General features: G+C 51.5%; 1 protein-coding gene across 1 annotated transcript in view; it reads right to left on the minus strand.

Moving 5' to 3' along the window:
* The window catches only part of dgki (diacylglycerol kinase, iota), a 369,448-nt gene that overhangs the window by 289,039 nt on the left and 67,781 nt on the right, over positions 1–12,628 (minus strand). Inside the window, exon 12 of the mRNA XM_086008600.1 lies at positions 3,891–4,028. Coding sequence (XP_085864726.1) covers positions 3,891–4,028 — 138 coding nt within the window. The remainder of the gene's footprint in view (positions 1–3,890; positions 4,029–12,628) is intronic.

Genomic DNA, 12,628 nt, shown 5'->3' on the forward strand with positions numbered 1-12,628 from the left:
GCAGCCTGAACTTGCTCTGGTAGCTGGCTGAGGAATAGCTCCCTGAAGAGGAAGCATTCCGGTTCGGAGCCCAGGAGCGTGAGCATTTGGCTCATGAGCTCAGACGGCTTGGAGTCCCTGAGACCGGGCATATTGAGCAGCCAGCAGGCACGCTCCGACTTCGTGAGCCCGAAGACCTGTCACAACCGCGCCTTTATCGTTTCATACTTGCAATCTTCTGGTGGATTACCAAGCAGGCTGACGATCCGCGAGACTGTGGCGCTGTCGAGGGCGGAGACCACGTAATAGTAACGGGTCTGATCCGCAATGATGTTCCTGATTGCGAACTGGGCTTCAGCCTGGATGAACCACGCGGCTGGCTGTTGCTCCCAGAACTGTGGTAGCTTCAAAGCAACGGCGTTCGATTCCATGTTCAGTAACTTCTGCGAAAACCGTTCGCAAAAGTCGGGGTCACCAATGTAGGAATGTCTAATTCCTATCCAAAAGACTGAGGTCCACTCAGGCGATCAAATAAATGAGGTTTAATGAAAACTAACAGAGTTTAACGGATAACTACAGGAGAACATCGAATATAGGTCTAGTCAGCTCGGAGGCTCCACGAGGACTGCTTGGGCGGTCCCATGGCTGACGTCATGACGTCATCACGTTTTTCCCGCCGGTGGGGGATCACGTGATGAACGGCGTGACGTCATCGCGTTTACCCGCGCTATTAAAGTGATCGCGCTCTGTACATGTAAACAGTGAAAACAAAGATACAGACTCAGGCTGTAGCTAACATATTATTAAAGGGAATTATATACAATTGATCGAGTCCCTTAGTGGCTCCGCCACAACATAACGTATATAATTGTAAAGCGTAACTCCAACAACACCGCGCCCCCCCCTCTCCCCTTTCAGAGTTGTACCTTGGTCAGATAAGCCCCTGGGTTATTTTCCCAAGAATTCACTCGCTCATCTAGGTTCTCCCTGAACTTGAGCTTACTTTCAAATGTTTAGAAGGCATGAATATCAAAGTGTCTTCAGTTGACTTTACGAATGGTCCGCAGTTACCAACCGTCCTGTGGCATCTCCACCCCACCCCTGTTTGAGCTGGTCATGTAGGGGCTGGGAAACAGCCGATTTGGGGTTGGCTGAAGTCGCCCAATGATTCATCACATCTCTCCTTTGTCAGTGCAACACACAGAGGAGGTGAGCCCCAGTGGAAAACGGGATGGCCTCTGCCAACCCCAAACCAACTAGTTCCCTGGCTGCTGCGCAAACAGCTGGGAAAGCTGATAAACGTGGACAGCCACCAACTATGCAGAAAGACTACTCGAATATCCAGCAACAAGTCAACTTCGGCCAGATACAGAAGCACATCCAGAGGTCAAAACAATGCCCATTCACACATCTTTACATTAGGGGTACGGTAGCAGAGTGGTTATGTTACTGGACTAGTAATCCAGAGGCCTGGACTATTGATCCCAGAGATATGAGTTCAAATCCTGCCATGGCAGCTGGGGAATTTAAATTCAGTTAATCAAATAAATCTGGAATAAAAAGCTAGTATCAGTAATGGTAACCATGAAACTACTGGATTGTCGTAAAAACCCATCTGGTTCACTAATGTCCTTTAGGGAAGGAAATCTGCCGTCCTTCCCCGGTCTGGCCTATATGTGACTCCAGAACCACAGCAATGTGGTTAACTCTTAACTGCCCTCTGAAATGGCAGCTCACCACCACCTTCTCAAGGGCAATTAGGGATGGGCAATAAATGCTGGCCTTGCCAGCAACACCCACAGGATGCAGAATTAAACATGTTTATATTTGTGATAGTCAAGTCTGCCATCTGAATCAGCTGGAACAGTTGAAACTGTCAAGCAAGTGCAATGTGCTACTTAAAATAAATTCCCAATTTCCAAATGCATCCTGTGCACATTTTCTTTCCGAGTTTTCTCCCCTCCTTTTCGTAAAGCATTAATTTACTCATGTTGGGATAAAGTTCCATGGGAATGTTGTCCATTCCCTGTGCGTGAATCAAGGCAGAGAATGTTGACATTCTATTCAACCAGGAACCCAATCCTGCTCTTAACTATCAGTAGGATCAATGGATGTTGATTAAGGAACAGGAGCCCCGGCTGTTTTTCCCTCCTCATAGCCCAGGAGCATTGAGTTCACTGTTGACCCAATGAGATCAGCTTAGTCAGCACAGGCCGGAATGAAACCTGAGACCTTCTGGGTCTAAATGGCTTAGTACCCATGCCACATGAGTGAGCGAGTCAGCCACCCCTAATCCGGCTCCGCTACCAGTGCCACCTCCATCACGCTCAGTTGCCATGGATCTAAAAACAGTCCTTCAGCGAAGGGCTCCCAGAGCGATAATCTTTAAATACACTCGCAGGCTCACACATGATGCTGGTGGGCGGTGATCTCTTGCTAGCTGTGCAGCTCAAACTTAAACATTTGCAAAGTCAAAAGCACGGGCACTGTAGAATTTAAACATGGAACAGACAGTCAGAATTTTTAGGAAAAGGAAGTGGCCATCGGGACCCTTTTCCTTATGTCAACAACACTATCGGGAGGGGGGAGGGGGGTGCAGGAGGAGAGGACCTTTGGTGGGTTGGGAGGCTATCCGAGTCCCCCCGCCACGGTTCCACCAAAGGCTGGAAACACCAACTTAAGCTTGCAGGACTGGTGGGTGAGGTGGAGGGGAGGGATGTGGGGGGGGGCGGGTGTCAATGCTATGCCAGATCCTGACTGAAGTCTAGAGTGCAGGTGCCCCTGACTTAAGGAGTTCTCACCCCTGGCCCAGCCCCTCACGTCGAGGGCCTTGAAACAGCAAGCAGAGGCTCTGGCCCCACATGGGTCCATCCTTAGTCCTTCTTTATCTATTGATGTGCTTGGCTTCATTGTCTGCTGTGATTTCTAATATAATTTCCACAGCTCCTCCACTGCTAACGCTGCCTCCAGAAACATGGTTCCCTCTTTTTGTGCCAAACACTTACTTTCCCTTTCAACTACTATAGTAATCTGGGATGTAATGTTTAAGTTATCCACCAGATGGAGCCAAAGATTAAGGTATCACATTCATCAGTGTTTAAGGTAATGGGTCATGTAGTCAATGTCCTGGTACACCAGTTATTAAGGTAATGTGGCATTGCATTATGGGTATGACTCAGAGGTGAATCCTCCATCTTGCCATCGTGCAGTTAGAAATACTGTGTTTTGCTTGCAGCCTGTAAGAGATGTCTCTCTGCTACACCGTATAATTAAACAGTTGGGTTTTCTGCCTAAGAACTCGCTTCTCTCAGTTTCGGACTTACTACTCGGATATCACAACTACTCAATTCTTTTAAAGGTCGAGCTCATCCAACACTTGAATGGTGTTGCCAGTATGAGGAAGCTCCTCCGAGACCCCTCTCTCACACAGGATACAAGAAAAAACATTTTTTCTCTTCTAGGTTCTACTTTTTCTTTCTCCATCGCAATCTTTCTTCTTTCCCTCTATTACTATTATGGTCAGAACTTCTCTTTTGGTCTATGCAAGTTTCAAATTCACCACTCTTCCTCCCCACTAAACCCTCACTATTTTGAAATCCAGACTCAATGCAACGTCTCCTACTCTGCATCATTCTTTCCCTTGACCTTAAAGTATGGAGCTCCTTACTTCCTAAAATCTATGGGCTTTAAAAATCAAAACTTGCTGTCAGCTAGCCAGCAATTCACCTCATCTTCTCTTGCATTCTTTTCCACCTTGGTAATGTCCTGCACTGTGGAGCTGTCCCTTCACCAAGGTTTCCCGCTTAAAAAAACCACAATAACTCCTCCCAACAAAAAGGGTTGTCCCTCACAGAATCTCAGAAAATGGTAAAGATTTGAATAAAAGTTAGGAAGTTAGCAGCTGCAATTACCTTCTGAGTCCCTTCTTCAGGCTCATCTTGGGTTAGATGGAGGTTGTTCTGAAGGTGGAGGTTCCAGCGGTCGAGCTGTACAATATTACCCTCCTCTACATGGCAGAGAATTTTTGAGATTGGTTCATCCGTGTACCCCTGCAGCAGAGAGAAGAAGCAGTTGAATCATCTCCCCACCGAGTGCCTTAATCAACAGTAATGTAATGCTGGCATCGCCCTCCTGTGTGGACTGAGTTAGGTATGTGTTGTGAGACTGGCACTGCGAGAGCCTGCAGTTAAACACCAAGGGTACAATACCCAATCCATCTCATCAAGCCAAACCCAACCGCACATACTTTTCCCATTATCTGTGCTGTTAGATACTGCCTGGGAAGAGCTGCCAATGTGCCGAAGTGTTGGGAGTGTTGCTTGTGACTATAAGAGTGACGCAGACTACTAATCCATTTAAACAGACACAACAGTGCTTGGTTTCGACAGCAACGTACAATGAAATAAGTCACATTTGTAACCCAACATGGGTGATTGCCTCCGCATATCACTTAACAGGCCTGCCTGGGTCGCTGACTCCCTCCCCCACAGTTACACAGAGTCTGGACTCCTGACTTACCCCCATTCCCCTCCCCCCCCCCCACAGTGTTACACAGAGTCTGGACTCCTGACTTACCCCCGTTCCCCTCCCCCCCCCACAGTTACAGAGTCTGGACTCCTGACTTACCCCCGTGCCCCTCCCCCCCCCACAGTTACACAGAGTCTGGACTCCTGACTTACCCCCGTTACCCCCCCCCCACAGTTACACAGAGAGTCTGGACTCCTGACTTACCCCCCTCCCCCTCCCCCCCCACAGTTACACAGAGTCTGGACTCCTGACTTACCCCCTCCTCCCCCCCCCCCCACAGTTACAGAGTCTGGACTCCTGACTTACCCCCCTCCCCTCCCCCCCCACAGTTACACAGAGTCTGGACTCCTGACTTACCCCCCTCCCCTCCCCCCCCCACAGTTACAGAGTCTGGACTCCTGACTTACCCCCCTCCCCTCCCCCCCCCACAGTTACACAGAGTCTGGACTCCTGACTTACCCCCCTCCCCCTCCCCCCCCACAGTTACACAGAGTCTGGACTCCTGACTTACCCCCTCCGCCCCCCCCACAGTTACACAGAGTCTGGACTCCTGACTTACCCCCTCCCCCCCCCCACAGTTACACAGAGTCTGGACTCCTGACTTACCCCCTCCCCCTCCCCCCCCCCACAGTTACACAGAGTCTGGACTCCTGACTTACCCCCTCCCCCCCCCCCCACAGTTACAGAGTCTGGACTCCTGACTTACCCCCCTCCCCTCCCCCCCCCACAGTTACACAGAGTCTGGACTCCTGACTTACCCCCCTCCCCCTCCCCCCCCCACAGTTACACAGAGTCTGGACTCCTGACTTACCCCCTCCCCCTCCCCCCCCCACAGTTACACAGAGTCTGGACTCCTGACTTACCCCCTCCTCCCCCCCCCCACAGTTACAGAGAATCTGGACTCCTGACTTACCCCCCCCCCCCCACAGTTACACAGAGTCTGGACTCCTGACTTACCCCCTCCCCCTCCCCCCCCCCACAGTTACACAGAGTCTGGACTCCTGACTTACCCCCTCCCCCTCCACCCCCACAGTTACACAGAGTCTGGACTCCTGACTTACCCCCTCCCTCTCCCCCCCCCCCCCACAGTTACACAGAGTCTGGACTCCTGACTTACCCCCTCCCCCCCCCACAGTTACACAGAGTCTGGACTCCTGACTTACCCCCTCCCCCTCCCCCCCCCCACAGTTACACAGAGTCTGGACTCCTGACTTACCCCCTTCCCCTCCCCCCCCCACAGTTACACAGAGTCTGGACTCCTGACTTACCCCCTCCCCCTCCCCCCCCCACAGTTACACAGAGTCTGGACTCCTGACTTACCCCCTCCCCCTCCCCCCCCCACAGTTACAGAGAGTCTGGACTCCTGACTTACCCCCTCCCCCTCCCCCCCCCACAGTTACACAGAGTCTGGACTCCTGACTTACCCCCCCCCCTCCCCTCCCCCTCCCCACAGTTACACAGAGTCTGGACTCCTGACTTACCCTCGTTCCCCTCCCCCCCCCACAGTTACACAGAGTCTGGACTCCTGACTTACCCTCGTTCCCCTCCCCCCCCCACAGTTACACAGAGTCTGGACTCCTGACTTACCCCCTCCCCCTCCCCCCCCCCCCCCCACAGTTACACAGAGTCTGGACTCCTGACTTACCCCCCTCCCCCCCCCACAGTTACAGAGTCTGGACTCCTGACTTACCCCCTCCCCCTCCCCCCCCACAGTTACACAGAGTCTGGACTCCTGACTTACCCCCTCCCCCCCCCCACAGTTACACAGAGTCTGGACTCCTGACTTACCCCCTCCCCCCCCCACAGTTACACAGAGTCTGGTCTCCTGACTTACCCCCTCCCCCTCCCCCCCCCCACAGTTACACAGAGTCTGGACTCCTGACTTACCCCCCTCCCCTCCCCCCCCCCCACAGTTACACAGAGTCTGGACTCCTGACTTACCCCCGTTCCCCTCCCCCCCCCCACAGTTACACAGAGTCTGGACTCCTGACTTACCCCCTCCCCCTCCCCCCCCCACAGTTACACAGAGTCTGGACTCCTGACTTACCCCCCTCCCCTCCCCCCCCCACAGTTACACAGAGTCTGGACTCCTGACTTACCCCCGTTCCCCTCCCCCCCCCCCCCCACAGTTACACAGAGTCTGGACTCCTGACTTACCCCCTCCCCCTCCCCCCCCCCACAGTTACACAGAGTCTGGACTCCTGACTTACCCCCTCCCCCTCCCCCCCCCACAGTTACACAGAGTCTGGACTCCTGACTTACCCCCTCCCCCTCCCCCCCCCACAGTTACACAGAGTCTGGACTCCTGACTTACCCCCTCCCCCTCCCCCCCCCACAGTTACACAGAGTCTGGACTCCTGACTTACCCCCTCCCCCTCCCCCCCCCACAGCTACACAGAGTCTGGACTCCTGACTTACCCCCTCCCCCCCCCCCACAGTTACACAGAGTCTGGACTCCTGACTTACCCCCGTACCCCTCCCCCCCCCCCCACAGTTACACAGAGTCTGGACTCCTGACTTACCCCCTCCACCCCCCCCCACAGTTACACAGAGTCTGGACTCCTGACTTACCCCCTCCCCCCTCCCCCCCCCCCACAGTTACACAGAGTCTGGACTCCTGACTTACCCCCTCCCCCCCCCCCCCACAGTTACACAGAGTCTGGACTCCTGACTTACCCCCTCCCCCCCCCCCCCACAGCTACACAGAGTCTGGACTCCTGACTTACCCCCTCCCCCCCCCCCCACAGTTACACAGAGTCTGGACTCCTGACTTACCCCCGTACCCCTCCCCCCCCCCCACAGTTACACAGAGTCTGGGCTCCTGACTTACCCCCCTCCCCCTCCCCCCCCCACTGTACTGCTCCCCTGCCTATCAGTAGAGAAGAGGAGGACTCACACACACAGAATGATACAGAACAGAAGGAGGCCATTCCACCCATCGTGCCGGTGCTGGCTCTTTGAAAGAATTGTCCAGTTACTCCGACTCCACTGCTGTTTCCCCAGAGCCCGGCAAATTTTTCCATTTCAAATATATATCCATTTTTCTTTTGAAAGTTATTATTGAATCTGCTTCCACCACCCTTTCAGGCAGCGCATTCCAGATCACAATAACTTGCTATGTTAAAACATTTCACCTCATCTCTCCCTGGATTTTTTGCCAATTATCTTACATCAGTGACCTCTGGTTCCTGACCCTCCTGCCAGTGGAGACAGTTTCTCCCTCTCTACTCTATCAAAACCCCTCATTATTTTGAACACCTTTATTAAATCTCTCCTCAACCTTCCCTGCTCCAAGGAAAACAATCCCAGCTTCTCCAGTCTCTCCACATAACTGAAACCCTTCATCCCTGGTACCAGTCTGGTGAATCTCCTCCGCACCCTCTCCAGAATTGGACACAATACTCCAGCTGAGGCCTAACCAGTGATTTACAGCACCCTCCTCTTTAGCGAAGACTGATGCAAAGTACTCATTTCGTACCTCAGCCATGCCCTCCGCTTCCACAAGATCTCCGTTTTGGTCCTTAATCAGCCCCACCCTTCCTTTGACTATCATCTTACTCTTTATATATTTAGTGTTTCCTTTTATGTTACCCGCTAATTGTTTCTCACACACTCTCTTCGCCCCTCTTATTTCCTTTTTCAGTTCTCCTCTGCACTTTCTGTATTCTGCTTGATTCTCTGCTGCATTATGAATCTGACATTTAGCATAAGCCATTTTATTCTGTTTCATTTTAATCCCAATTGGATAACTCTACCATCCTGCCGGATAGACTGTTCCACACAGTTATCACCCCTTGCTCCTTCTGATAGCTAACCTAAGTATCCTTGCCACTGCTTCTTACTCCGAGCTCGTTATCCTGTGATTCGGGTGACAGTTTGGTTTACGAGCAGTGCGGATAGTGGGTGAATCTCCCTCTCAGAGCAGTTGTGCAGGCAGCAACTTGTTTCCCAGGGGCAAGCTATATAAATGCAGGTGATGTCATTGTGCCATCAGCACACCAGGGTTTGTGCTTTGACTGTGCGTTGCACTCCTTTTCGAACACCTGTGGGGGTCGGAGAGGAATTCTCCAGAGTATTTTTTCACTTGTTGGCCTTGGGTTTTTCTCTGGGTTTTCCTTGCCTCTCCCAGGAGATTACATAAAGAGGGGGAGGTGGGGGGGATAGGATGTATCTAGTCGTGATGCTCCAGCCATCATGAGTGTGGGGCAGGCTTGATGGATCAGCTGGTCTTTTCCTGTCTGTCATTTTTGTATGTGTTCGGTGCGGAAACGTCTGACAGCAAGACTCACCCAGCAGACCTCCAGCACTTGCTTATCTGTTTGAGTTTCTCTGGGAGGTTTGACTCCTTCCTGGGACACCTATGCTTGCTGACTCCTGCTCAATGCAGCTTAGGTCATAGATTAAGCAGAGCGGGAGATTAACTTGCAGGCCCTCCCAATCTGCAGTGCTAAATGTTAGTGCCACTGACCATCAAAGGTGTCTTTGTGGGGGATTACACTGTGCAGTGAGACCGTGCAGTGTGCGGAGTGCCCGACTGGAGCACTGTAGCACTGTGACCGGAGGTCATGCCCGTGATTCTGCCCACCCTCCCCCCCCAACAGTGGATTATCTTTTCTAACCATGCTCCTTGTGCCAAAGGCCAAGCACCCCACCCCCTGCAAGTGAAGGGATGAAAGGTCACGGTTACCTAACAGAGGCAAGCCAGCTGCTTTCTTGTAGCCTCCCAACAGCCAGTTATAGAACAGCAGGAGTCTGGGAGCAGATAGTCTGCGTGAACTCAGTTTGTGCCAGCCATGGCTCAGTTGGTAGCACCCTCGCCTCGGAGTCAGAAGGTTGTGGGTTCAAGTCCCATTCCAGGGATTTAAGCACAAAAGTCAGTGCAGTGCTGAGGGAGTGCTGCATTGTTTTCTCCCCCCTCATAGTCCAGGAGCATTGAGTTCACTGTTGACCCAATCAGATCAGCTTCGTCAGGAATCAAACCTGAGACCTTCTGGGTCTGAATGGCTTAGTACCCATGCCACATGAGTGAGTCAGCCACCCCTAATCCGGCTCCGCTACCAGTGCCACCTCCATCATGCTCAGTTGCCATGGATCCAAAAACAGTCCTTCAGCGAGGGGCTCCCAGAGCGATAATCTTTAAATACACTCGCAGGCTCACACATGATGCTGGTGGGCGGTGATCTCTTGCTAGCTGTGCAGCTCAAATTTAAACATTTGCAAAGTCAAAAGCACGGGCACTGTAGAATTTAAACATGGAACAGACAGTCAGAATTTTTAGGAAAAGGAAGTGGCCATCGGGACCCTTTTCCTTACGTCAACAGCACTATCTGCCTTCTAACCATATCCCTCAAGTCCTTCTCTCCAGAAACACAGTTGCCTCTCGAATCAATGTCGACTTAAATAGCCTTCCCTCCAAACTTATTCAATGAGTCACAAATCTGCTCTGCTACAGTCTACCTTTCTCAAATAAAAATGTGTTTTTCCCAATTCTTTGAAGGCACAGTGGCCCCTGATGTAAGTGCCGGGATTACATCCAAACATGGTCTCCATCGCTTACCCCATCAAAGTTCACGGGGGGAGTGGGGGAGTGGGGGGCAGGAGAAGAGGACCTTTGGTGGGTTGGGAGGCTATCCGAGTCCCCCCGCCACGGTTCCACCAAAGGCTGGAAACACCAACTTAAGCTTGCAGGACTGGTGGGTGAGGTGGAGGGGAGGGATGTGGGGGGGGCGGGGGGGGGGTTGTCAATGCTATGCCAGATCCTGACTGAAGTCTAGAGTGCAGGTGCCCCTGACTTAAGGAGTTGTCGCCCCTGGCCCAGCCCCTCACGTCGAGGGCCTTCAAACGGCAAGCGGAGGCTCTGCCCCCACATGGGTCCATCCTTAGTCCTTCTTTATCTATTGATGTGCCTGGCTTCATTGTGTGCTGTGATTTCTAATATAATTTCCACAGCTCCTCCACTGCTAACGCTGCCTCCAGAAACATGGTTCCCTACTTTTGTGCCAAACACCTACTTTCCCTTTCAACTACTCAATTCTTTTAAAGGTCGAGCTCATCCAACACTTGAATGGAGTTCCCAGTCTGAGGAAGCTCCTCCGAGACCCCTCTCTCAATGCAAGACTTTCTTTTTCTTTTCTTGAACTTTCACCTCTGGTTGTGATGTCGATTGAAGGGAGCACCAACAAAGGAAGGAAAGTGCAAAGTAATGGGAGATTGATTGTAGCTTCGCTGATAGCTCAGTGAATTGATCCAGTGAGTGGCAGAGCCATTTAGACCAGGGTAATATCAGGGTCAGTCTCCAGGGGTGAGGGACTTCAGTTATGTGGGCAGACTGGAGAAGCTGGGATTGTTCTCCTTACAGCAGAGAAGGTTAAGGGGAGATTTAATAAAGGTGTTCAAAATTAAGAAGGGATTTGCTGGATTAAATAAGGAGAAACTGTTTCCACTGGCCTCAAGCTGGAGCTCCCTGGATGACTAAAGATTTGGGGATTAAAATGAAACGGCAAAAGGAGGCTTATGCTAAATGTCAGATTCATAATGCAATAGAGATCAAGCAGAATACAGAAAGTGCAGAGGAGAATTGAAAAAGGAAATAAGAGGGGCGAAGAGAGTGTATGAGAATCGATTAGTGGGCAACATAAAAGGGAACATTAAAGTATTAAAAAAATATAAAGAGTAAGAGGATAGTCAAAGGAAGGGTGGGGCTGATTAGGGACCAAAAAGGAGATCTTGTGGAAGCGGAGGGCATGGCTGAGGTACGAAATGAGTACTTTGCATCAGGCTTCACTAAAGAGGAGGGTGCTGTAAATCACTGGTTAGGCCTCAGCTGGAGGATTGTGTCCAATTCTGGAGACCACATTTTAGGAAGGATGTCAAGGCCTTGGAGAGGGTGCAGAGGAGATTCACCAGAATGGTCCCAGGGATGAAAGACTTCAGTTATGTGGAGAGACTGGAGAAGCTGGGATTGTTTTCCTTGGAGCAGAGAAGGTTCAGGAGAGATTTAATAGAGGTGTTCAAAATAATGAGGGGTTTTGATAGAATAGAGAGGGAGAAACTGTCTCCACTGGCAGGAGGGTCAGGAACCAGAGGTCAGGGATTTAAGATAATTGGCAAAAAGTCCAGGGGGATGAGGAGGAGAGTTTTTTAACGCAGCGAGTTATTGTGATCTGGAATGCGCGGCCTGAAAGGGCGGTGGAAGCAGATTCAATAGTAACTTTCAAAAGGGAATTGGAGAAATACTTGAAAAGGAAACATTTGCAGGGCTATGGGGAAAGAGCGGGGGAGTTGGACTAATTGGAGAGCTCTTTCAGAGCCGGCACAGGCATGATGGGCTGAATGGCCTCCTTCTGTGCTGTAACCTGACATGCAGCAAGAAACCAAAGCATATTCTTATTTCCTGTCCTGAAGACATTGGAGCCGATTTTCCCCAAATACTTTATGCGCTAAAGAGCCTCCGAGGTGGCCAAGATGGGGTTTTAAGCTATTACGCCATCTTGCTAAAGGATTTGAAGCCAGTGCTAGGAATGGCTTCCCGAGGATCATTAGGGAATTGATCGCCATTTAAATTGCCTGCTAGCGCTCATTAACCAGGCTGCATGGCATTATGGTGGCTGGCGCTTGACCTACGCCCTCACCTAACAGTGACCAGCTGATTGGGAGTAAACTAGTCGTTGCTGAGGATTTCGAGCCCTACTTAAAGGTATATCACCCTTTACTGTTCACTTGCTGCTGGAGCTGTGAAGAGGACCTCTGAAACACATCGAGTGACTTTCTGGGACACTTTGTCGAGACTTCACCAACACTCGAGCAACATTTATTCCAGAAATTCTCTGAGGACTTCACCTAAAAAGAGTAAGTGCTGTGCTACTCCACCTTATTGGACACCTTATAGGAGCCACCAGGAGAAAGGGAGTGCTTGGTCATCGGCACCTTGCCAGGCGTCCACCTTAGTCTGGAGGAGGAATGGGAGAAGAACATAAGGCCAGGCAGAGCAGCACCAGCTGCTGCAGGAGAGAGGGACAGGAGGGCGAGGAGGGGGAGGTGGACTCCTGCCCCCCGCGGGTACAGGACATCCCTCCTCCTCTGGACCTCCTCCACCGGGACCTCCAGTGCCGCCTCCGAGTGC

This window comes from Somniosus microcephalus, chromosome 16 (genome assembly GCF_052327205.1).
Source record: "Somniosus microcephalus isolate GS21.2 chromosome 16, FLI_Smic_1.0, whole genome shotgun sequence".
NCBI lineage: Eukaryota > Metazoa > Chordata > Chondrichthyes > Squaliformes > Somniosidae > Somniosus > Somniosus microcephalus.